At 43.4% G+C, this 26,287-nt stretch overlaps 1 protein-coding gene across 2 annotated transcripts in view; it reads right to left on the minus strand.

Annotated features, from left to right (window-relative positions):
* The window catches only part of LOC137324823 (cytoplasmic polyadenylation element-binding protein 2-like), a 117,139-nt gene that overhangs the window by 73,273 nt on the left and 17,579 nt on the right, over window positions 1–26,287 (minus strand). For both annotated transcript variants that reach the window (XM_067989560.1, XM_067989552.1), the window contains exon 3: window positions 2,336–2,426. In XM_067989560.1, the coding sequence (XP_067845661.1) occupies window positions 2,336–2,426 (91 nt within the window). The remainder of the gene's footprint in view (window positions 1–2,335; window positions 2,427–26,287) is intronic.

Raw genomic sequence — 26,287 nt, forward strand, 5'->3', positions numbered from 1 at the left:
GGGTTTATCCCATTTACTCCAGGTACATGGTAGGTTTTTAATGCTTTGAGTTTCTTTATATGATTTATTAAACTCCATATAAAATATAAATTTCATAGTCAATTTAGCTTGATCTGGAATTCTTTTTCAGTGACACTTGAGACATCACATCGTTCAAAAGGTAGGTGGGATTTTGGGTGGTGTGTCTACCCCTTACTGTAGTCTCCTGGAACTTATTTGATTACCTTCGGGAGTCGGCGAGAAATTCAGAATTTTATTTTCCCCTGAAGTCCCCAGGACCAGATGATTTCCATCCCAGGGTTTTAAAGGAAGTAGGTGAGAATATTGCAGAAGCCCCAAGTATAAGCTTCCAAAGTTCTCTCGATTCAGGAACCGTTCCTTTAGATTGGAAAACTGCACATGTCACTTTGCTATTTAAGAAAGGTGAGAGAGGGAAACCAGGGAATTATAGACCAGTTAGCCTAACATCTGTTGTCAGGAAATTACTAGAGTGTATAATTAAGGATAGAGTGACTGAACACCTTGAAAATTTTCACCTGATCAGAGAGAGCCAGCATGGAAGGGTAGGTCATGCCTGACGAACCTAATTGAATTTTTTTGAAGAGGTGACTAAAGTAGTGGACAGGGGAATGTCTATAGATTTGTTTATATGGACTTCCAGAAGGCATTCGATAAAGCTCAAAATAGCGGAGGTCCAAAGAAACTGAGGGGCCGTGTACATAGATTAAAATGTCATGGACAGGTACAGAAAATAATCAAAAAGGCTAATGGAATGCTAGCCTTTATATCTAGAGGACTAGAATACAAGGGGGTAGAAGTTATGCTACATCTATACAAAGCCCTGGAGTACTGTGTTCAGTTCTGGGCACTGCACCTTAGGAAGGATATATTGGCCTTGGAGGGAGTGCAGCTTTGATTTACTAGTATGATACCTGGACTCCAAGGGTTAAATTACGAGGCGAGATTACAAAAACTAGGGTTGTATTCCCTGGAATTTAGAAGATTAAGGGGTGATGTGATTGAAGTTTTCAAGATATGAAGGGGAACTGATAAAGAGAAACTATTTCTGCTGGTTGGGGAGTCTAGGACTAAAGGACATAACCTAAAAATTAGAGCCAAGACTTTCAGGAGTGAAATTAGGAAACACTTATGCATGCAAAGGGTGGTAGAAGTTTGGAACTCTCTTCCGCAAATGGCAGTTGATGCTTGCTCAATTGTTAATTTTAAATCAGAGATTGGTAGATTTTTGTTAACCAAAGGTATTAAGGGATATGGGGCTACAGTGGGCATATGGAGTTAGGTCACAAATCAGCCATGATCTCATTGAATGGCTCAACAGATTTGATGGGCTAAATGGCCTACTCCTGTTCCTATAAATTGGCCTAGGGTTTTGTCACAGTTTTTTTTTACCTCTCCCAGGATATTACGTGATTGCTGGTGGTGGGGGGGCAATGAAGTTCATGGTGTTAAGTTAATGGTATGGGATAGGCTTGATAGACCAGCAGGTATTTTCCTGTCCATCATTTTCGTATGTTTGTATATAAGACTGATGAATTAATTTAGTATCTGCTATTTCCTGATCCCAATAATATTGCTTACCTACTTTATCCCTTTAGGAACCAATTTAGTTTTCAGTACTCCACCTACATTATTTACAGCACCAAGCAGGATCAGAGCAATTTTTTTAAGCTATTAACAATGTCATTCTATCTCCATTACCCCTTCCAACAAGATTTTTAGTTAGCCTTCAGTGACTTTTGTACGACTCCTAATTCTCACGGCCACATGGAGTGGTTGAAACAAATAGCATAGATGCATTTAAGGGGAAGCTTTACAAGTACATGAGGGAGAAAGGAATAGAAAGGTATGTTAATAATGTGAGATGAAGTAGGGTGGGGGGAGGCTCATGTGAAGCATAAGCACAGACATAGACCTGTTGGGCCGAATGGCCTGTTTCTGTGCTGTAAAATTCTATGTAATTCTATTTGTAATCATTAGGTTATTTTTCATGTCCTTATTCACCCACTGTGATCTCAGTCTGGTCCTGTTATTTGCTTTTCTTCATTCCAAAGAATAAAAATGTTTCCACATGCATTAACGTATATATATTCTTTCAAAACTTATTTGTCCTGTCATTTTTTCTATTTCTTCTAGTCACTAAATCCTACTTAGGGTGCTTCTGACTGCTCAAGATTGCTCTTCTGCAGTCTTGTATCAGATCTAAACTAGCAAATATGATTGCTAAAAAAAAGTGTTAAATATTTTGTTACAAGGGTGAATGAACACCTATTTAAAAAGTTATATCTATTTCATTACTTGTAAGAGTAGTACTAACCTTTCAGTGGATCATGTTCAGCTCTCATTATATCAATAAGTGAGTTTTCAAGTGAATGCATGTTCAGAGAGTCATATAGACGAGTGCGATCCTATAAAGAGAAAAATATACTCAGTACAGTATACTAATCCTATATTGTTTAAAATCCTGGTTAACAATGCAAGATTACAATAGAAAAGGAATGATTTGTTACTACATTAATAAACATATCATAAATAGCATGATTATTGCAGTCTTGTCAAACTTTCCTGGTTACCAATTAATTCCAGATTACAATACATGGCCTTTAGCTCACATATGGTCTGGGTACTAAATTATTTCATTGGCTTACACTTGACCATAAAACATTTTTAAAAAGTGATTTAAATCTTTAGGATAAATACAGATGACATCAAGCACAGCGAGTCAGGTGCACTGCGCCTGTTCAGGTATCAGTGTGCACAAATTTGATAGATTGGATTACTGAATGGGCCGATTGCATTCTTAGCACCAGCAGCCCCTGGCAAGACCTAGGGCCCGATATTAGGAGGGAGGCGAGTTGGCAGTGGGGGGGTCGACTGGGCCCAGTGAAATCGGTGGGATTGGCACATGATCGTAAGTAAGTTGAAGCCACTTATCTTGGCTTCCGGGTTTCGCGCTGGAAAGCTGCGCAGAGGGCGAACTGCGCACCCGCATCATAGGCTGTCAGCTGGAGGAGCCCTATTTAAAGGGGCAGTCCTCCACTGACTGATGCTGCAGAAAATAGGCAAAATTACAGCATGGAGCAGCCCAGGTGGAAGGCTGCTCCCAGGCTTAATGATGCCTCACTCCAGGTCTTACTGGATGGGGTGAGGAGGAGGAGGAGGAAGGAGATCTTCCACCCGGCAGACAGGAGGAAGTGGCCTGCCTCTGCCTACACGAAGGCCTGGCTCGAGGTGGCGGAGGAGGTCACCAGCACCACCAACATATCACGTACTTGCATACAGTGCAGGAGGCGCTTCAATGACCTAACCAGGTCAGCCGAAGTGAGTACGCTTACTCATTCCCCTACACTCCGTCTGTCACATCACCGCCCCCACCCCACATCTCCTTCTGCACTGCCAACACTACTCTATCACATCACTCCTCACACCCACTGAACTCTCATCCTCATCTTATCTGCACTTCCTCACCTCGCCAGTACTCATCCCACCACTACTACTCAACCCAATCCTCACACAATCTCATACTCACCCTCTCATGCATCTCTTTCACGGTCAGCCTCACCCAACCTGTCACTACCTGTGCTGCAGCCACAGGGCATGCATCACGTATGTGTAGTAGGAAGCGCAAGGCAAACGTGTCTTGAGCATGAAGGGGATGCACAAGGGTGTTTGAGGGTTTGTCATGGTTTTTACTTATATTTGATTTCTGATCAACTCACATTACATATTATATTGTCACCACTACTATCAAGTCTTGACCATTCTTGACTGGCTTGTGCAATAAGGCCCTTTCATGAGGTTCTCCATGAACATCCTTGATGCCACCCATTGGGTCACCCTACAGTGGGTGTATGTGTAGTTGCACAACTACTTTGTGCAGGTGCCTGTTGCGCAGCACTGTGTTGTGTAGCTCCACATGGCGGAGGTGGATGGCATGCCTGGCGAGGCTGGTGATGTTGCTCGTCCTCCAATGGAGTGATGAATATAGCTATGGACCCCTCTCCATCCTGACGGCGAGTGTGTGAGGGGGTCTGCAAAGTAGGTAAATGTGTTTGGACAGCAGAGTTTAGGGTATGATTTAATAATTTTGAGTGTGGAGACAATGGTGTGGCAGGCAAAACTTTGTCTGAGGTGACAGAGTGTCCTGCTGCAATGAATGAGGTATTCCCCCCAACTGTCAAGGAATCCTCTGCATCTCCCAATGGCTGCCAACTGAAACACATCTGCAACAACAGGGAGTGTTTCCCACAGCATGCGAAACACACTGAGGAGAGTCCAAAATCACAACCTTGCTAAAATCTCTTACCAATGAGGTTTGTCAACAACCTCAAGTACCTCCCTAACTATCTAAACCGGTGGGAGTCCCACTTGCGGGGGCTGCACACGCATCGATTCGCGTCATTGGGGAATCCTAGTGTCTGGAAGTGGGGAAGGAAAGGCACCTACTGTGGCAGACCTGAGGGGTCTGCAGCAGGAGCCATAGCTACCACAGTCGGGGCTTCCTTACTGCTGTCGGATCCCTGACCTGATGTTCCTAAAAGGGTGCACATCTTGGGGCCACTGTCTGCCCCTTTCCACTGCTCGGATCAGAGAGGGGCTCGTTCAAGACCCGAAAGCCTATTTCTTCTGGCACTGTTCCAAATGAACGCCCAGCAGGTGAATGAACAGGAACAAAGAGTGGAAGGGCCAGGATTGCAACCTCCCACCTCGGTTGGATTACTGCCCTGGCCTGTGCCTACTACTGGCACAGGCAGTCCACCCCACCTTGCCGGAAGCCCCAGATAATCCGTGGGCAACAAGGCAGTGGAGACCTAGCGTCACAGGTCTTTGCCCCTATTTCTTGTGCTTAATACCCAGAGAATAAGAATTCATTGGCTAATAATGCGCCTCTCTACTTATGAACATGAATCAATTGAAATGTTAGTCATCAGTTACCTGGTTGGTCTCTCATCTCTACGAAGATACTTATTAAGAAACTCCCTTGTGTCACAAATACAGAATTTTAACTTTTTAGATTGCCAAAATTTAAATACTTTTTTGTTTGGCATCCTAGGCCTTCAATTGCTTCACACATTCTCTAGTCGTTTGACGGTGTCTCCATATTTAACTTTGAGATAACAAAATATAAACTAATATCTACCGCCAACTGAAGAACGGTCGAAATAACAGATCAAAATATCTCAGTCACACTAAAGCACAAAAATTTGGGAATTGTAGAGCTCTAAATTGTACAAAAGTCCCGATTTTAAATTTATCTCAGTATATACATTGCACAGCAGAATTAATAAGTTATTTTTTTCAATTCTTTCAACTATAGTTTAACACAGGGGTTTTACGAGATCCTGAAAAACGCTGAGCACAGTTTTAAACCCAGTTGTTAGAGGCAGGTACTTATATTTGCTAGTAAACTCTTTCAAATGTCTAGTAAATATATGTATTGTGTTTACTTGGGCCTCTCACTAATTATAATGAAAATATTTTTTAAAAAGTGTTTTGAATAATGTTCAGCTATTCATATTGTACAATGCTACTGAGATCAGTTTCCCCTGATTATTAAAAGGTTTCTTTTCATTTTTGTTACTCAATATACTGAATTCTGTCAAAAAGAATTTTCTAAACAATGCACCAACAAGGTCAAAGTAAACTCAGGAAAATAAGACTAATGTATCTGTAGATGAAAACATGCAACTGTACTTCCCCTTGAGCTGGTTTAAACAAGAATCTTATTGCCAGCCAACATACCACTGTAGTCAGTAAAAATGTAATTTCAAGTTTATAATGTCAACTAAAAAGTAGCTCTCTTGCCTTTCATTTTTTCAACGGAGTTCACACACAGATACACAGAAAATAAGGCTAGAATAAATGGGGGTGGGGGAGTGGCAGTGGGAGAAATGAGTAGCAACATTGTAAACATGTTTTTTGAATGCATTCACAATGTTGCTACACAGTGACCAGAACAATTCTTCCCCCTTTGATCTCAAACCTGAAAAAATTCAATCCACGCGATAATAATTTAGTTATAGATCAAGAACAATATTTCAGAAATTCCTCTCCTCAAACTACATTTAAAAACAGGTGAGTTAATCTATTAAAAAAAAGTTCCATTTTCCAGGCACAGCACTCGGGTGAAAGTGGCAAAACTTGAAATTGTCATAAAGTTAACCATTTCATGACCACGGATGACAGGAACAGGTAGTAGGCTAATTCCAATTCCCAGCATTAATTTCATGAGGTATTTGTCTTCTAGCTGGGACGTCCAACCTTTGACCCAAAGGCCATATGCAGCGCTTGAGCCTGGCAACCTGGCCCTCAAAGCCCAGCATCTCAATCCTATATGCATTTATATTTCTTATTCAATAGGTTTGTCCTGTTTGAATTTGTGGGACTCGAGGTTGGGAAAGGGCTTTTTTTTTCCAAATATAAAAGTGTTTTTCCCTCATTGGATAAGTCCAAATCAGCAATGAGAGATGTATGTAAATTAATGGAAACATGGATTTAACTTTATTCCATTGTACGCTATGTGACTATGTGTTAAAAATGCAATAGAACAGTTGAAGCACAAAAAAAAATCTTGGAATTCATATGGCAGTTACAAGTCACAAGTTTTACTCTTGCAGTTCCTATTGTCAGCTGAACGTCAATTATATTAAAGTCCAGAATTGCTCCTTGGTAATCACCATGAATGAGAAATCAATCTCAGTCAACTTGCCAGACAGAAATTCACTTTTTGGGTTCAGATAACCACTTGTAATCATTGGCAAGATACGTTTATTTTAACAAGTAGCTTATTGGGCACTCAGGGGACAAGTTACTCTATGGGCTCAATTTTCAAAGTAAAATACGGGTGGGTTGGAGCCGGGGTGGGGGGGGGCTTGAAAATTGCCACCATTTCAGACTCGCCCCCAACTCGCCTATTTATGGTTTTTACCAGGGCGGGACGAGCGACTAACACACTCCCAGGAGGTGGCTTGGGCCTTAAAACCTTTCAAAGGGCTTCAAGCCTCCATTTTTCTCCAATTTCCGATTTCAACGCCGGGGGGCCGGGATTCCCCGGGCCTTCTGTTTTATGCCTCGTGAAAGGAGGCGAGAAGGCCCGAGACTAACAGGTAGGTGCCTAGAAAGGTGCCCGGAGGAGCAGGAGTGCTTACCCCAGGCCCAACAAGCCTACCTGCACCAATCCCCCAACGATTGAGGACCCCCGACCCCTGATCGCAGACCCCCCGACCCTCCACCCCGACCCCCCCTCTGACCCCCGACCCCGATTCTCCTCCTCCCACCCCGATCCCCGGCACTCCCCCTCAACGATCGTAGACACCCATGATGACCCCCGTCTCCGACACCACCCCGGGACTGAAACTGATCCCATCCCCCATGACTCGCGACTCCCATGCCAACCTATGCCCACCCATGCCCCAATGTCCCTGTGCTCACCCATGCCCCCCCCCCCACCCCATCCATACAAAGACTTACCTTGAAGATGTCCTCTCCCTGGCTGATCTCCCATCCGACTGAGACCAGCCTGTCAATCAGCTAGTCAGTCGGATGGGAAACCAACAACAAAAAAATAAAAAAGACGTCCTTACATCAAAGTCGTACGGACATTCGGGAAACCCGTACTAATGAGTTTCCCGACCTCAATTTGACCCCCCGCCCCTTCCCGACTTTGTTTTAAAATTGAGCCCTATGTGTTTATCATAGTGTCATAGTAGGTAAAGTACAGGAGCAGGCCATTCAGCCCATCCTGCCTGTGCCGGCTCTTTGAAAGAGCTATCCAATTAGTCCCATTCCTCTGCTCTTTCTTCATAGCCCCTTCAAGTATTTATCTAATTCCCTTTTGAAAGTTACTATTGAATCTGCTTCCACCACCCTTTCAGGCAGTGCATTCTAGGTCATCACAACTTGCTGCATAAAAAAAATGTTTCCTCATGTCACCTCTGGCTCTTTTGCCGATCACCTTAAATCTGTGTCCTCTGGTTACTGACCCTTCTGCCACTGTTTGGGGCGATTGAAGGAGCTAATCTGTTAAAAAATTGCTGTATCATTAAATTTTTGGCAATTAAAATGCAAGCAAAGTAGATGTTTTATTCAACAAATCTTTTGAAAAGGTCTGACTCTACAATGTGCATTTTGAGCAAGGACCCCTCAAAAGTAAATATCTTGTACCAGGGCAGGTGATTTTTAGAGCAATCCAACATCACATGCAGGGACACTTATTTGAATCACTTTTCCACAATTATTTTATAGTACTTACTGAATAACTAACATCTGCTGTTCTCAAGTGTAAACATCTTTTTTCTTAAAGAAATCAAAACATTTGAAGCTCATATTTAGCACCTGAAAACAAACTCCAACTGTGTCTTATCAGTGTAGCGGGGACAGAAGTGCTAAATAATTCAAACATGCTCAACAAGGACAGCTGATGCGTTCAGCTCATATTAATCAGACAGGAAGGACAAGTCAAGGTGAACAGCAAAGAGAAAAACAATCCCTTTAGTGCTTTTAAATATTGGATGGAAGCACAGCCTATACAGCAGGTTTCAATCAGCTTTATTTGATGGTTTAGTTTTCTAATCCATAAAATGGCTTCACAGCCAAGCAGCAAACCTGGAATTCTCTGCATAATTTGAATCTCTTACTACCAAATCCAGAGTGTAATAAACTTGGATAAAGTTGACATTCAAAACTGAGATGTGTGTATCATTGTATTGTTATATCTGTATCTTACATTATTTAAATATAGTCAACATATTATGGTAAATAATGTGCAACTCAAGACATCTGGAATGTAAAAAAGCAATATGTGTTTTGGCAAAAGGTTTATTCCCTCTACACTACCAAATTCATAGCACAATAAATCTGTTATGGACTCCAATCTGAAGCAAGCTCAGTAGAATGCATGCACCAACCCATCTCCCAAATAAAAATACAGGTACAATGGCACTATGGCTACAGCTTTACTTGCCCTGTTGCAAATTATGGCACATTTATAATTCAAGTTAAGAATCTGTGCAAGGTGGTTTGGGACAAAAATGCTTTACATCAAATTACATTGGATAGCAATTGGGAGTGGGAATGCTTCCTGGTTGGCTGAGGGGTGGAGACCAATTGTAGCATTCCCACTGCTAGCTTGGCTAAAATCAGCTAACGAAGACATAGGCCAAAGAATTGAACCTGGTTTATTCCTCATGTGTATGGCTCAGAATCACACTACATGGAGCCATTAGAACTCGAGTGTTATAGTTGGAACACGAGAATAATGAGGTAACAGTCTAAACTGAAGGAGGAAAGTATGCACAGCAGCCTGTACATTGCAGCAGCAATGTATGGTACCACAGAGCAGTGGGATGTAAATTTGAGTTTACAACTTCCCACAGTGATCTCAGTCATGCCACTGTAGGGAAGTACCAAGCTATGGCCAAATTCAAACTCTCAGGAATGAAGGAAGGAGTGGCAGAAAAGAAGATACCGAATGGCCTGGACCTGGACAGCAGATCAACCAAGTCAGATCAGCATTAGCTAAGGTTTGAGAACATTTTGCCTGATTATTTTTTGTAGTCTGACTACAATACGGAGACTATGTTCCAGTTGCTTTCTTCCCCAAATAAATAGAGGGCGTGCAAGAAATTAAGTGGATGCATTTTTGTTGTGGTTCATCTTGTAATCAGGCAACACCCATCATTATGCTTTACTGAAATCCTAATGGCAACCACACCCTTTCATGCTGTCAGATTGAAGAATTGAATGAAAGCAAGGGAGAGAGAGCTATCCTTAGATGATCAGGCACAAGTCTTAACAATTAGCTCAAGTGACTTTGGAGTAGCCGTGGAAGTGGGTCACCTACAAATGCTTTCAACTGAAGTAGTGCAAGGCATGTGTGGAAAATTTTAAAAACAGAACAAAAAATAATGAAATATTTCTACAAATCAGACTTTTTTCCTGCCAAATTGATTTGCCTACACACACACGCACAAATACATTTCTATCTACATGGTGCCAGCCTTGGCTCACTGGTAGCACTCTCGTCTGAGTCAGGAAGTTGTAGGTTCAAGTCCCACTTCAGAGTCTTGAGCGCAAAATCTAGGCAGATACTTCAGTGCAGTTCTGAGGGAATGCTGCACTATTGGAGATGCCGTCTTTCGGCTGAGACATTAAACTGAGGTCCCGCCTGCCCTCTTAGGTGGATGTAAAAGATCCCATGGTGCTATTCGTAGAAGAGCAGGGGAGCTCTCCCGGTGTCTTAGCCAATATTCATCCTTCAACCAACATCACTAAAATAAATTATCTGGTCATTTATCTCATTGCTATCTGTGGGACCTTGCTGTGTGCAACTTGGCTGCCGCATTTCCTACCTTACAACAGTGACTAAACTTCAAAATTACTTCATTGGTTGTAAAGTGGGACATCCTGAGGTTGTGACAGGCGTTTTATAAATGCAAGTTATTTTTTTCTTTCTTTTACCAAAGGTAGTTTGATTACTGTATAGGGCAAACTGGATGGTGCTGTGGGTTAGACAGTGGTCTTTTACTTCTGAGATCAAATCCAGCCCAGACTGAGGGGGATGAAAGTCTCCACCGCCTGTTGGTTGTATGAGTCATATGTGATATAGGTTTGGGCAGTCTTAATGTAGCTTCTGGTGGGCATGGACCTACAGCACTTCAACACTAATTGGCAATGTCACTTAGACAGGTGTGGGAAATGGGGGAAGAAAATGACAAAAATACCACTCTCGTCCAGTAGGGACGTTTGGAAGTTGGTGCTGAGGCAAATTGTTGGGACAGAGTAAAGGAAGCTTTTCTTGGCATGTAGCTTTGCTATACCTTACCCAAGAGTGGTTGATGCTGACACTAGGGGTGCCTGAAATGGAAACTGATTCCCAATACTAAAATTCTTTACCTTAAGCACAAAAAAAATTGTAAGAAAGGGAAAATAAATTTCACCCGTATGCTGTTCTAAAATGTGTAATTCTACTTTTCCTCTTCTACATTGTGTTGCCTGTGAATTGGACAGTGACAAGCTTGAAGATGACAGGAGGGCATGGACGGATCCATAGCTCAAATCAAAATATACATAATTATAAAGTCAGTCATGTTAAAATTTGTTAACAATGTAAGACTCATCTTAACTTCCTGTTATTGAGAATATAAATTAACTGCCGCCACTTGAAATCTTATAATCACAAAACCTCCACTTTACTGAATTACACGCCTAAGGTTGAGTGCGCTGTTGTGTTCTTTTTGTTAACTTTTTCTATTTATCTTACATCAATAACAATCACTCTGTAAAATTTGTGTACTCTGCTTAATAAAATTATTAATTGGTATAGTATTTAGCTGTGTATTAAAGTCCATCTACAACGAAGGCTTGTGTATGCGTGACAGAGGTTATGGGGTCAATTTTCGGATGGCCGAGCAGGTGCGTTCATGGCGGGGGTGGGGGGGGCTCCTAAAATTGGGGATTCCCGGAGCAGGTCCGGAACGCCGCTCCAGCCCACCCACTTCCGGGTTCCCCAATGACGCGAATCGGTGCGTGCGCAGCCCCCACATGCGGGACTCCCATCGGCAATCAAAGCCGGCGGGATCCCACGTAAAATCATTATCTGGGTACTTGAGGTCGTTTACAGACCGCATTAGTTGGAGATTTTAGGAGGATTCGGATTTTGGACTACCCAGAGCGTGTTTCCCATGTTGGGGGAAACACTCCCTGTTTAAACAGATGTGTTGCAGCCAGCAGCCAGTGGCAGCTGCAAAGGTCCATTTAACAGGTGTGGGGTCAACCCTCATTCATTGCAGCAGGGCACTGTCACCTCAGACAAAGTTTTGCCTGCCACACCGTTGTCTCCACACTCAAAATTATTAAATCATACCCTAGACTCTGCTGTCCAAACACATTTACCTACTTTGTGGACCCCCTCACACTGTCAGGATGGGGGGGTCCATTGTTGCATTCATCACTCCATTGGAGGATGAGCAACATCACAAGCCTCGCCAGGCATGCCGTCCACCTCCGCCACGTGGAACTACACAACACAGTGCTGCGCAACAGGCACCTGCACAAAGTAGTCGTGCAACTACACATACACCCACTGTAGGATGACCCAATGGGTGGCATCAAGGGTGTTCATGGAGAACCTCATGAAAGGGCATTATTGCACAAGCCAGTCAAGAATGGTCAAGACTTGGCAGTAGTGGTGACAATAAAATATGTAATGCGAGTTGATCAGAAATCAAATATAAGTAAAAACCATGACAAACCCTCAAACACCCTTGTGCATCCCCTTCATGCTCACGACACGTTTGCCTTATGCTTCCTACTACACATACGTGATGCATGCCCTGTGGCTGCAGCACAAGTAGTGGCAGGTGGGGTGAGGCTGACCGTGAAAGAGATGCATGAGAGGGTGAGTATGAGACAGAGCCATGAGATTGTATGAGGATTGGATTGAGTGGTAGTGGTGTGATGAGTACTGGCGAGGTGAGTAAGTGCAGGTAAGATGAGGATGAGCTTTGAGTGGGTGTGAGGAGTGATGTGATAGAGTAATGTTGGCTGTGCAGAAGGAGATATGGGGTGGGGGCGGTGATGTGGCAGACGGAGTGTAGGGGAATGAGTAATTATACTCACTTTGGCTGATCTACTTAGGTCATTGAAGCGCCTTCTGTACTGTATACAGGTACGTGATATGTAGGTGGCGCTGGTGACCTCCTCTGCCATCTCGAGCCAGGCCTTCGTGGTGGCAGAGGCAGGGCACTTCCTCCCGTCCGTCGGGGAGAAGATCTCTGGCCTCCCCCTCCTCCTCACCCCATCTAGTAAGACCTGGAGTGAGGCATCATTAAACCTGGGAGCAGCCTTCCCCCTGGGCTGCTCCATGCTGTATTTTTGGCTCCTTTCTGCAGCATCAGTCAGTGGGGGACTGCCCCTTTAAATAGGGCTCCTATAGCTGACAGCCTATGATGCGGGTGTGAAGTCCGCCCGCTGCGCAGCTTTCCAGCGCGAAACCCGGAAGCCAAGGTAAGTGACTTCAATTTACTTACGATCGCGTGGGGAACCCACCAATTTTACTGGGCGGGTTATCCACGCGCCCAGTCGATCCCCCGCTGCCTCCCTCCTAATATCGGGCCCTTTATATCTACATATTACTCAAGTGAATTACTTGATTTTGGCTCCACATGTGTTATAAAACTATCCTAAGCATGTTTTTAGATTAAGATGTTGGACAAGAAAAGGATTTACAAAACAACAACTTGCATTTATATAGCACCTCTAATGTAGTAATACGTCCCAAGGTGCTTTAATCTAAAACAAGTTCACAAATAAATCCAGCACTTTCTTCCATAGGTGTAAGGAAGGCATCTGGGAGGGTCACTGATCACCTGTGCCAGTCACAAAGCCTCGCAACTGCACTGCTCCAAACAAGGCAATGAAGAAGCGTTCGCAGGAAAACTGCTTGGGGTCAGCAACTGGCAGAGCTGTCCACAATCGTTGCAAAGACTTTTATAAAACCATGTTTTATCTGGTTGGCGGGAGGACCTATTTACATTACAAGTGACTGCAGACTATTTGTGGAATTCAATTTTGACAGATCCAACTCTGAAAATTTAAATTCCAGCCCAGAAGTAGCATTTGAAGCATATTGGGCCACACTGTCTTTAATAACATTAGGTTCAATATGTTTTAAGTGGTTGGAGCATAGCAACACCTAATGGAAATGCTTGAGGAAACAAAAACTAATCTCCAACAGCTATAAAAACTTACTCAAGCCACTTTTCAAGAAACAAAGTAAATCTAAGGCATTTAAGAGGTTTGGTTAATCTTGAACTTTCCTACTCATATTAGCTGAAGCCAGGAGCTATGCATTTTTTCTACACTGAAAATTCAAATTTGTGATTTTAAATATAAGTATGAGTTTTGGTATAAATCAACATGTTACAACTGCACAAGAGATCTTCACCAACTAGCCAGGCTGTAATGATTAACAAAATCCAACATACCATAAGATGCCAGCTCACAGTAGGATCCTGTGCTAAATTACAAAGCCAAATAAATCAAGCCAACACATTTATGTTGTACAACTCTTTTTCTCCCCCCCTCCCTCCACCCCAGGTAAATGGGTCACTTTGAAGTGTAACTGGATTCAGAAATTGTTTTAAAAAACTAACCCGCGTAAGAAAGTTTGGTCCCATTCCACTGAAATGTGCAGCTTTTAAAGTTTAGCGACCTCTCAATTTATTTAATTTCAGGAGTACTTATTCGAATATTCAACATGTGTAACAAGTTTGTTGTATTCTCAGTTTTCCATGTGGCAAATTCTAGACAAACGTGCTGTATATAGGACATGTTGAGTTGGCTTTCTTTTGTCCAAACCTTTGATTTCTCTTTTACCCACATTTTAAATCCAAACTTTAAAAATAATGAAACTCCAACAGTCGATTATTTCAACGAACACTACTGAAACTGGCCCTATGCCCTGAAGGTTTTAGTTAGAAGCTGGTTCACCATTACAGACATCTATTGCACTATGTTTCACAGCTGAGCCAAAAATAATGCTGCGTTTAAAAACAAGCCATGAAAATTACAGCATAATTTTATTAAAGTCAGGCATTTCTGGAGTTCCAGCTGACAAAGCACAATACAGCTAAATGTATGAGTCCTGCACTGGGAAATTTGTGGAAAACAGCCTACAGCATTTGTATATTAGCAAAAAAAAATTGAGATCTCATTGAAAACTGCAGGAGATGGGATGTAACATATGTGATTCAAAAGATTTGCCAAGACAAATTAAAAGGGGCTATATACTTTTAACTTTAGCCCAATGCTTTAAACTAAAGATGGATAGGAATGCTCACCCTTAGCATTTCAAGCAGCAGGATCCATTTTAAGCTCTCTTCAAATATATATTTGAAAAGGAAATATTTACAGGGCTATGGGGATTGCACGGGGTTGTGGGACCAATTGGATAGCTCTATCAAGGCATGTTGGGCCGAATGGCCTCCTTCTGTGCTGTACGATTCTATGATTCTGTAAAATGTTACTGGGGCACTTAACTAAAATATAAAAATGTGATGGGTTAATCTACTTATTTAGACAAGGCTGGGGGGGTGGGGGGGGTGGGTGGGTGGAGATCGAGTCAACGGTGATGTTTAAAATAAACAGGATCAGAAAATCAAAGTTTTATCTGCAGAACATCAATTCTGACTGCAGCAGTGCGTTTGGGGATGAAATTCCTCTTGCTAATTACTTTGGACTCATGCTGACATTTTTTGCTAAAATTTAATCGACAGGAGGAATTTCATCCCTTTTGTTGGATGCAACAGAAGTGAATTTGAACCCTTTCAAACAGAACTTCGAAAAAAAGATAACTATTAGGTCGGTACTGGTATTTAGAGTTGAGAGATTAATTTATTTCTCGCGTTCATATAGATTTCTTTTTGAATTTTAAACATTCCACAAAAGATTGAGCAATGGCATTTTATTGTTCCTGGGCTGGTGTATAGTAAACATATTAGAAGCTCGTCTATAATGCATGCAAACTCTTTAATGTACTAAAGAGCGCATCTTCCATGGGCATTTGGAGACTTTTATCACCCTAGATTGGCTGCTTCTGTCAGTCAGATTCACTGCCACTTAAAGCAGGCATTTTGTAAGCAGTTTTTACTAACAGGGAAGCGATGCCCATTTTTAACACTATGAAGCATATAACATAATTTAAGATTTTACAAAGTAACAACTATGTAAATGGTTTCAGCTGTTGGAGTAATTGTGGGCGTGTTAAGTTACATGCATGTTGTAGGTCTTAAAAGGATCAGAAAAGCCTAGATGGAGAATAGGTCACATTTTTTCTACCGCAAATCAACTAAGTTGAACAGACTAGCTTAATATGTGGCACCTTTTTACCATAAATCAGGTTGAAACATTCCTATCTAGTGCCAAAAATTCTAATTTATATAATCTTTTACAAACATTTTGTAAAAGCATACACATAATGGGGATCAAAGTACAAATGAAGCTTGTTAAATGGGACACCCTTGTGTACACTAAAGTCTTATCTGATGATGTCCATTACCTCTTCAAGTACTGACTTTTCTTCCTCTGGACAGACTGCTCTCCCTATTTATCTCCATTTCCTAGTCTACTTATACCACCTGTTGCCCAGAGGGCAATGAGACACCTTGTTCCCTGGTCTACACAATCATTGCTCTCATGGCCATTAGAATATAAGCAAGCACAGGCCAGGGACAACTATCTCTCAGATTTCCACCTTGTGGGATGGTGATTGGCCTTTTTTCAGTACCTTCCTACAATGAGACGGTCAAGAATAAGATGGAGGAATAAAATCTGGGTCACTGAACATTGATACTCCGACATGCCGCAAACCTTTTCCACTATAACTGCCCTTTCACAGAAGTATTTTCTGTATTTTAGTGAAGTTAAAAATACAATTAGAAAAATGCACAGAAAACATCATTTAAAACTTGAGAAGAAATATGTTTAATGGTAAAGGCTAGCCCACTTAAAAGGAATAAATCGTTTAAGAGAATAAAATTTCCATGCACAAATCATAGTGTGATACAGCACAGAAGGAGGCTATTTGGCCCATCGTGCCTGTGCCGGCTCTTTGGTAGAGCTGTCCAATTAGTCCCACTCCTCTGCTCTTTCCCTAAAGCCCTGTAAATTTTTCCCTTCAAGTATTGATCCAATTCCCTTTTGAAAGTTATTCTTGAATCTTCTTCCACCACCCTTTCAGGCAGTGCATTCCAGATCATAACAACTCGCTGCAAAAAAAATGCTTCCTCATATCATCTATGGTTCTTTTGCCAATCACCATAAATCTGTGTCTTCTGATTACTGATCCTTCTGCCATTGGAAACAGTGTCTCCTTATTTACTATACCAAAACAATTCATGATTTTGAACATCTCTATCAAATCTCCTCTTAACCTTCTCTGCTCCAAGGAAAACATCCCCAGCTTCTCTAGTCTCTCCACATAACTGAAGTCCATCATCCCTGGTACCATTCTGGTAAATCTCTTCTACACCCTCTCTAGGGCCTTGACATCCTTCCTAAAGTGTGATACCCAGAATTGAACACAATGGGCTCGATTTTAGGATCGTGTTTCCGGCGGGTTCCCAGTGGGGTGGCCCCGAAAATCCCGATATCCGGTCACGTGACCGGATCGCGACGAAATCCCGGCCACTTCCGGGTACCGCGCTGACGTGCGGGGCTGCGCGCGCAAGCCCCGCTGGTGGGAATTCCGTAGGCAATTAAAGCCAGCGGGGTTCCACTTGAGAGTACTTACCTTGCTCGTTGTGGTCAGTTAATGAGCTGAAGCAGCTGTCAAAAGAGGAAGTGTGGGATTTTAGGTTCAAGGCAGTGAGTTTCCCACACTGGGGGAAACAGTCTTCCTCCAACCAGGCGTGTTGCAGCCAGCAGCCTGTGGCAGGTGCCAAGGTGCGCTCCACGGGGGAGAGCCCTCACCCACGCAGGAGGCCACCGCGTCACATAGGGCAACCCCTGCCCTCCACCACCCCCCGCCAAGCCAGAGGACAGACCGACACGAAACCGCAGCCCCAGTCCGAGGAACCACACACCTACCCTGCACAACCCCTCAGACCAACACCTGCCAGTTGGGTGGTGCGTGGACACCCTCGGAGGACGAAGAGCATGACCAGCACCAGCAGCCTCGCAGTCCACGCCGTCCGCCGCAGAGACGTGGATCCCCCCAACACGGTGTTGTTGCACGCCCACCTGCACAGCAGGAGGGAGGGCTGCCGCAGAGAGAGACGCGTCGCAGAGGGCACTACCCTCGCCACAGGGTCCACAGACCGAGGCGCAGCTCCCCGGACCTCTCCGAGCAGCAGTGCACAGGGAGGCGCAGATTCGCTCGACATGTAGTCGTGGAGATCTGCAGCCTCTTTCATGCCGAGCTGCTCCTGGCTGGCCCCAGCACCAACTGCTTACCTGTCGCTGGCAAAGTCACCACTGCCCTCCACACCTTCTCCTCCGCATCCTTCCAGGGTGCAGCCGGCTACACCGCCGATGTCTCTCAGTCGTCTGCGCGGACGAGCCCTGCAAATACACCTGCACCTACTCTGCAGTAACACGATGGGTGGCATCAGTGGTGGGTCCTCATAGAGATACCCAGGAGCGGGCATTATTGGACACAACGGACAGGATTCGCGGAGACATGGCAGTGGTGGTGTCAATATAATGTGTGCTGTTTGTTGCTCTGAAATTCAATATGGGTAACACCCATGACAAACCCTCAGACACCCTTGTGCACCCCCTTCATGCTCACGAGACGTTTGCCTTACGCTGCCTACTGCACATATGTGATGCATGCCCTGTGGCTGCAGCACAGGTGGTGGCAGGTTGAGTGAGGCTGGCCGTGAGGGAGATGCACGAGAGGGTGAGTATGGGATGGAGCAATGAGATTGTATGAGGAGTGGGTTGCGTGTTAGTGGCAGGGTGAGTACTGGCGAGGTGAGTAGGTGGAGGTAAGATGAGGATGGGGTGTGAGTGGGTATGAAGGGTGATGTGACAGAATAGTGTTGGCGGTGCCGAAGGAGATGTGGGGTGGGGGCAGTGTTGTGGCAGACGGAGTGTAGGGGAAAGACTTCGTGTTCTCACTTTGGCTGACCTACTTAGGTCATTGCAGCGCCTCCTGCACTGTATGCAGGTGGGCGATATGTTGGTGGCGCAGGTGACCCCCTCTGCCACCTCGAGCCAGGCCTTCTTGGTGGCAGAGGCAGACCGCTTCCTCCCGCCCGCCGGGGGGAAGATCTGTGTCCTCCCCCTCCTCCTCACCCCATCTGATGATACCTGGGGTGAGGCATCATTAAACTGGGAGCAGCCTTCCCCCTGGGCTGCTCCATGCTGCAATTTGTCCCATTGGTTGCAGCATCTGTCAGTGGAGGACTGCCCCTTTAACTAGAGAGCCTCCAGCTGCGCTTCCGCAGCCCGACCGACGCGCAGGCCAGCGCCGTGGACCCCGGAGGAGCAGGTAATTGATTCCTATTAGTGGGTTGCCTGCTACGATCGGTTGGGCAACCCACAAATTGCGCCGAGCGTGTTGACCACGCTCCCGGAGGACCACCCGCTGGGAACCCGCAGGCCTGCTAAATTCGGGTCCAATATTCCAGCTGAGGTCTAACCAGTGTTTTATAAAGGTTTAGCATAACTTCCTCGCTTTTGTATTCTAAGCCTCTAATAATAAAGCCCAGGATCCCATGTGCTTTTTTTTTAAAAACAGTCTTCTCAACTTGCCCTGCCACCTTCAAAGATTTGTGTACATACACCCCCAAGTCTCTCTGTTCATGCTCCCTCTTTAAAATTGTACCATTTAGTTTATATTGCTTCTCCTCATTCTTCCAACCAAAATGAATCACTTCACACTTCTCTGTGTTAAATTTCATCTGCCATGCATCTGCCCATTTCACCAGTCTGTCTATGTCCTCCTGACGTCCGTTACTATCCTCCACATTTACCACATTTCCGTGTCATCTGAAATTGTACCCTCTATACCCAAATCCAGGTCATTAATATATATCAAAAAGAGGAGTGGTCCTAATACCAACCCCTGAAAAACACCACTGCACACTTACCTCCAGACTGAAAAAATGTTCACCACTATTCTCTGCTTTCTGTCCCTTAGCCAATTTTGTATCCATGCTGCCTCAGTCCCTTTAATCCCATGGGCTTTAATTTTGCTTACAAGTCTATTATGTGGTACTTTATCAAATGCCTTTTGAAAGTCCATATACACAACATTAACCCTCTCCACTACTTCGTCAAAGAACTCAATCAAGTTAGTTAGTCACGATTTTCCTTTATTAGCCCATATTCCAAGTGCCAATTAATTTTGTCCCAGATTATTGTCTCTAAAAGTTTCCATACCACCAAAGTTAGGCTGACTGGCCTGTAATTGCCAGGTTTATCCCTCTTCCATTTTTTGAACAGGGGTGTAACATTTGCAATCCTCCAGTCTTGTGGCACTGCCCCCATATCTAAGGAGGATTGGAAGATTGTGGCCAGGTCCTCCGCAATTTCTACCCTTACTTCCCTCAGTAAGCTAGGACGCATCCCATCTGGACTGGGTGACTTTTCTACTTTGAGTACTTCTAACCTTTTAAGTAGCTCCTCTTTATCTATTTTTGTCCTATCCAATATTGCTACTACCTCCTCATTTACTGCTACATTGGCAGAATCCTCTTCTCTAGTGAAGTAATCATTTAGTACCTCAGCCAAACCCTCTGTCTCCATAAGAAGATCTCCTTTTTTGACTCTAATCGGTCCAACCTTTCCTTTGACTACTTCTATGTTTATAGAAGAATTTTGGGTTCCCTTTTATATTAGCCACAAATCTATTCTCATACTCGCTCTTTGCCCCTCTTATTCTCTTTATTAAATCTCCTCTGTACTTTCTGTAGTGAGCTTGGTTCTCTACATTTGTCTTAAGCCTCCTTTTTCTATTTCATTTTAATCTCCATATCTTTAGTCATTCAGGAAGCTCTAGCTATGGATGCCCTTCTTTTCCCTCTCATGGGACAGTGTCTACTCTGCACCCGAACCATCTCCTCCTTGAAGGCGTCCCATTGTTCAATTACAGTTTTGCCTACCAATTTTTGATTCCAATCCACCAGGACAAGATCCCTTTTTAACTCACTGAAATTAGCCCTCCTCCAGTTAAGTATTTTTACATTTGATTGTTCCTTGTCCATTTCCACAACTAGTCTAAACCTACTGATATTATGATCACTGTTCCCCAAATGCTCCCTCACTGAAACATGCTCTACTGACCTCAGTTCATTTCCTAGAACTAGATCCTGCACTGCTTCCTTCCTTGTTGGGCTGGAAACACACTGATCAAGAAAGTTCTCTTGTATACATTTCTGGAATTCCTCCCCCTCTTTGCCCTTAACACTGTTACTATCCCAGTCTATATTTTCCAATGATAGCTGTCCCTGTTAAATGCATAACTGTTAAATGAATAAAATGTTTAAATGAATTATAAAAGTCTGGATTTTTTCATTAAAACATTGTACTGCCTCGCTAATGCCGATGCGGTAAGCCTTTTTTGCCAATCAATATGTTGAGCTCTTTTTAAGAGCATTTTTGTCTAGGTGCGAAAATCGCCTAGTAACCAATTCAGTGACGTTTCAGAGTCTTTTTCACCTCATCAGGTGCTCGGGCTCAAGCTGTGTGATGCTTACAACTTACCCATGTTTTAGCCACATACAAACTCTTTGGCAACAAACTGTGGCAGAAACTCTGTTTCTGTGAATAACGGAAATACCACCTCTAAAGACTTTCTCTTGCTGATAAGTGGAAGTAATTATGTTGCTGAATGGACCAAAAGTTTCCCGATTCCCAGAGTGAAATCGCTAAACAATTTGGTGTATTCACAGCCTTTTTTTTAATATGAGATTGGTTGTGCTGCACTGTAATATGTATATTGTAATGAAGCAAATGACAAATACACTTTCAGTTATCCATAACAACTGTCTGACCGTTTTTGCAGCACTGTAATTGCAATCTAGTTTGCATTCCATTGTTAGCATTTGGCCAAAACTTCAGATAGCAGTTAAAACAGATAAAAGGATAGAGTGGTTAAGTGAATAAAATTGAGTGGGAAAATCATTATTCATTTAACAATTTTCCTCTGTATATATTAATCCTATGCAAGAATTAAGCAAAGCAGCAACTAATAGGTACAGGCTAAAAATTTAATTCTGACAGCTGCAGAAAATTTTGTAAAGAAGAGTGCAATATGGTTCATTACATTGCAAATATCAATGAAGTTTTGAAATTCTAAACTTGAAAATTAGAGGTGAATAATCATTGTGAATGAAGAAAAATGGAAATCAACAACAATAACTTTCATTTATATAGCACCTTTAACCTAGAAAAATATCCAAACTCACTTCAGAGGCGGAATTAAAAAACAGATGCCGAGTCAAAGGGGGGGATATTAGGTAGGCTTTAAGGAGGGTCTTAATGAAGGAGCGAGGCAGACGGGTTTAGGGAGGGAATTCCAGAGAGTGGGGCATAAACAGCTGAAGGTACAGATGCATTGATGCAAAGGTTATAGCACAACATTGGTGCCAAGCCCCCATCTGACTCCAGATTACAATGAAGACAAATGAGCCCCTCTAGCGGAGGCCATCAGATACCGTTTGAACTTGGCACTGTATGGAGTATAACTCCAGTCTGTTGTGGTGCCAGATTTTTTAAAAAGTGTTCAAGCAGTCAATCAGATATCCTCAGCGTATTATAAACTTAGCACCAAATCTTATTAATGTTATAGAAACCTGATGCACCTGACCATGCTCTCCTAATATTAAAAAATAACCTCCATGGAACAAAGCTCTCTGGCAGGCAAGAATGCAATTCACAGCTTGCAATATAACTCAGATCTTGTGAACTACTCTTCATACTCCATAATGAGATTCAGCTCTGTATTACAGTATGACTGCAACTTTAGTCACTCACTACACTTAACATCTGAGACAACATTTCTCATCAAATTGTTACTAGCTCTTGGAACACTCAATTACTTTTCATAGACAATTTAGAACATTTTAAAAATATATATGCCTCTTCAAAGTTTATCTGTTGAAGCCAACCACTCAATAAATTGAACTTTAAGACAAACATAGAAATTTGTTAAAACTATCCATATCTATTACATATTGAAGTCGATGTAAGGGGCACATTACATTTCAATTTGTATTCGAAACTCCTATGTCAGGCTCTGTCAATGGCATAACTGTCACAATTTACCTATAGTACGAGCTAGAACTAAAGGTGACAATGTAATTTATCATTATTAATGTTAAAGACGCGTCACATCACATTAGTACCAAACTCAATACTTGGAGTCTTTGGGGTTTGTATGGGTGGAGAAGACAGACATCGTTGAGGTGGGGGGGGGCGGGGTGGCCGATCACAGGGTGTTTAAAAGGTAAGCTTGGTGAGCCAAGGGGAAGCCCTCCTGCTCCTCCTGGCCCACGAGCAGTGCAATAAAGGTACTAACCTCATGGATCCAGCTCCAGGATATAGAGTTTTTAGGCAGAGTAGAGTGGGTGATAAAAAAGGAGGGGGGTAGCACTATTGGTTAAAGAATCAATTACAGTTGTGAGAAGGGATGATATGCTAAATGGATCATCAATCGAGGCCATATGAGTTGAGCTAAGAAATAAAAAAGGGGCAGTCACACTACTAGGAGTGTACTATATAATGTGGAAAATTGCCCAGGTATGTCCTGTACACAAAAAGCAGGACAAATCCAATCCAGCCAATTACCGCCCCATCAGGCTACTCTCAATCATCAGCAAAGTGATGGAAGGTGTCGTCAACAGTGCTATCAAGCGGCACTTACTCACCAATAACCTGCTCACCAATGCTCAGTTTAGGTTCCGCCAGGACCACTCGGCTCCAGATCTCATTACACCCTTGGTCCAAACATGGACAAAAGAGCTGAATGCCAGAGGTGAGGTGAGAGTGACTGCCCTTGACATCAAGGCAGCATTTGACTGAGTGTGGCACCAAGGAGCCCTTGTAAAATTTAAGTCAATGGGAATTAGGGGAAAACTCTCCAGTGGCTGGGGTCATACCTAGCACAAAGGGAGATGGTAGTGGTTGTTGGAGGACAATCATTTCAGCCCCAGGACATTGCTGCAGGACTTACTCAGAGCAGTGTCCTAGGCCCAACCATCTTCAGCTGCTTCATCAATGACCTTCCCTCCATCATAAGGTCAGAAATGGGGACGTTCGCTGATGATTGCGCAGTATTCAGTTCCATTTGCAACCCCTCAGATAATGAAGCAGTCCGAGCCCGCATGCAGCAAGACCTGGACAACATCCAGGCTTGGGCTGATAAGTGGCAAGTAACATTCGCGCCAGACAAGGACCATCTCCAACAAGAGAGTGTCTAACCACCTCCCCTTGACATTCAACGGCATTACCATCACCGAATTCCCCACTATCAACATCCTGGGGGTCACCATTGACCAGAAACTTCAACATCACCTCCCAAACCCCCGACCTCTACCACCTAGAAGGACAAGAGCAGCAGGCACATGGGAACAACACCACCTGCACATTCCCCTCTAAGTCACACACCATCCCGAATTGGAAATATATCGCCGTTCCTTCATCGTCGCTGGTTGAAAATCCTGGAACTCCCTTCCTAACAGCACTGTGGGAGAACCTTCACCACACGGACTGCAGTGGTTCAAGGCAGCGGCTCACCACCACCTTCTCTAGGGTAATTAGGGATGGGCAATAAATGCTGGCCTCGCCAGCGACACCCACATCCCATGAACGAATAAAAAAAAAGACCCCCGAATAGTGAAAGGGAGATAGAAGAACAAATATGTAGGCAAATTTCTGAGTGCAAAAATAAGAGGGCAATAATAGTAGGTGACTTCAACTACCCTAACATCAACTGGGATTCAAACAGTGTGAGGGGCACAGAGGGCGCAAAATTCTTGATCGGGGTCCAGGAGAACTTTTTTAGCCAGTACGTGACAAGCCCAACAAGAGGGGATGCAATTCTAGATTTAGTCCTGGGAGATGAAGATGGGCAAGTGGGTGAAGTGACAGTGGGTGACCATATTGGGGATAGTGACCACAATTCACTTAGTTTTAGCATTATTATTGAAAAGGACAGAGTTAAATCGGGAGTAAACGTTTTGAATTGGGGGAAGGCAAATTTTACAGAACTAAGAGGTGATTTGGCAGAAGTGGACGGGACACAACTACTTGAGGAGAAATCAGTGGCAAGCCAGTGGGAGGCATTAAAAAGTGAAATTCTACAAGTACAATGCAGACACGTCCCCTCAAAGAAAAAGGGTGGCACTGCCAAATTTAGAGCCCCCTGGTTGTCTAGAAGTATACGGGGCAAGATAAAGCAGAAAAAGAAAGCTTATGACGATCACAGAAAACTAAATACTGCAGAAAGCTGAGAGCAGTCTAGAACGTATAGGGATGACATAAAAAAGGAAATAAGGAAAGCAAAGAGAGGGCATGAAAAAATATTAGCTAGTAAGATTAAAGAAAACCCAAAGGTGTTTTATCAGTACATTAAGAACGAGAGGATAGCTAAGGAAAAGGTGGGACCTATCAGGGATGATAACGGTAACTTGTGTGTAAAAGCAGAGGATGTGGCTAGGGATTTAAGTGAATATTTTGTCTCCGTATTCACAAAGGAAAGGGGTGATCCGGACATAGTAGTTAAAGAGAAGTGTGAAATATTGGATAAAGTAAACATAACGAGAGAGGAAGTACTAGAGGGACTGGAATCATTGAAAGTTGATAAGTCACCAGGGCTGGATGGATTGTTTCCTAGGCTATTGAAGGAAGCCAGAGAGGAAATAGCGGATGCTCTGAGGATCATTTTCCAATCCTCACTAGATACAGGGGAGGTACCGGAGGACTGGAAGACTGCAAATGTAATGCCATTGTTTAAAAAGGGTACGAGAGAAAGGCCAAACAATTATAGGCCGGGCAGTCTTACCTCGGTGGTGGGCAAACTATTAGAATCAATACCAAGAGATAGGATAAACTGTCACTTGGAAAGACATGGTTTAATCAGGGATAGTCAGCATGGATTTGTTCAGGGAAGGTCATGCCTTACAAATCTAATTGGATTCTTTGAGGAAGTGACAAGAAGGATTGATGAGGGTAGTGCAGTGGATGTTGTCTACAAGGATTTTAGTAAGGCATTTGACAAGGTCCCACATGGCAGACTGGTCAGAAAGGTAAAAGCCCATGGGATACAGGGAAATGTGGTGAATTGGAACCAAAATTGGCTCAGTAACAGGAAACAAAGGGTAAAAGTCGATGGATGTCTTTGTGAATGGAAATCCATTTCCAGTGGTGTGCCACAGGGCTCAGTGCTGGGTCCCATGCTGTTTCTGGTATATATTAATGATTTGGACTTGAATGTAGGGGGCATGATATCTGTAAATTTGCAGATGACACAAAAAATAGCCATGTAGTTGATAGTGAAGAGGAAAGCTGTAGACTCCAAGGAGATATCAATGGGTTCGTGGAGTGGGCGGAAAAGTGGCAAATGGAGTTCAACCCAGAGAAGTGTGAGGTAATGAAGTTAGGGAGGGCAAACAGTAAACAGGAATACGCAATAAACGGAAATATATTGAGAGGGGTAGAGGAAGTGAGAGATCTTGGAGTGCATGTGCACAGGTCCCTGAAGGTGGCAGTACAGGTAGATAAGGTTGTGAAGAAGGCATACGGAATGCTCTCCATTATTAGC

This window comes from Heptranchias perlo, chromosome 1 (assembly GCF_035084215.1).
Source record: "Heptranchias perlo isolate sHepPer1 chromosome 1, sHepPer1.hap1, whole genome shotgun sequence".
NCBI lineage: Eukaryota > Metazoa > Chordata > Chondrichthyes > Hexanchiformes > Hexanchidae > Heptranchias > Heptranchias perlo.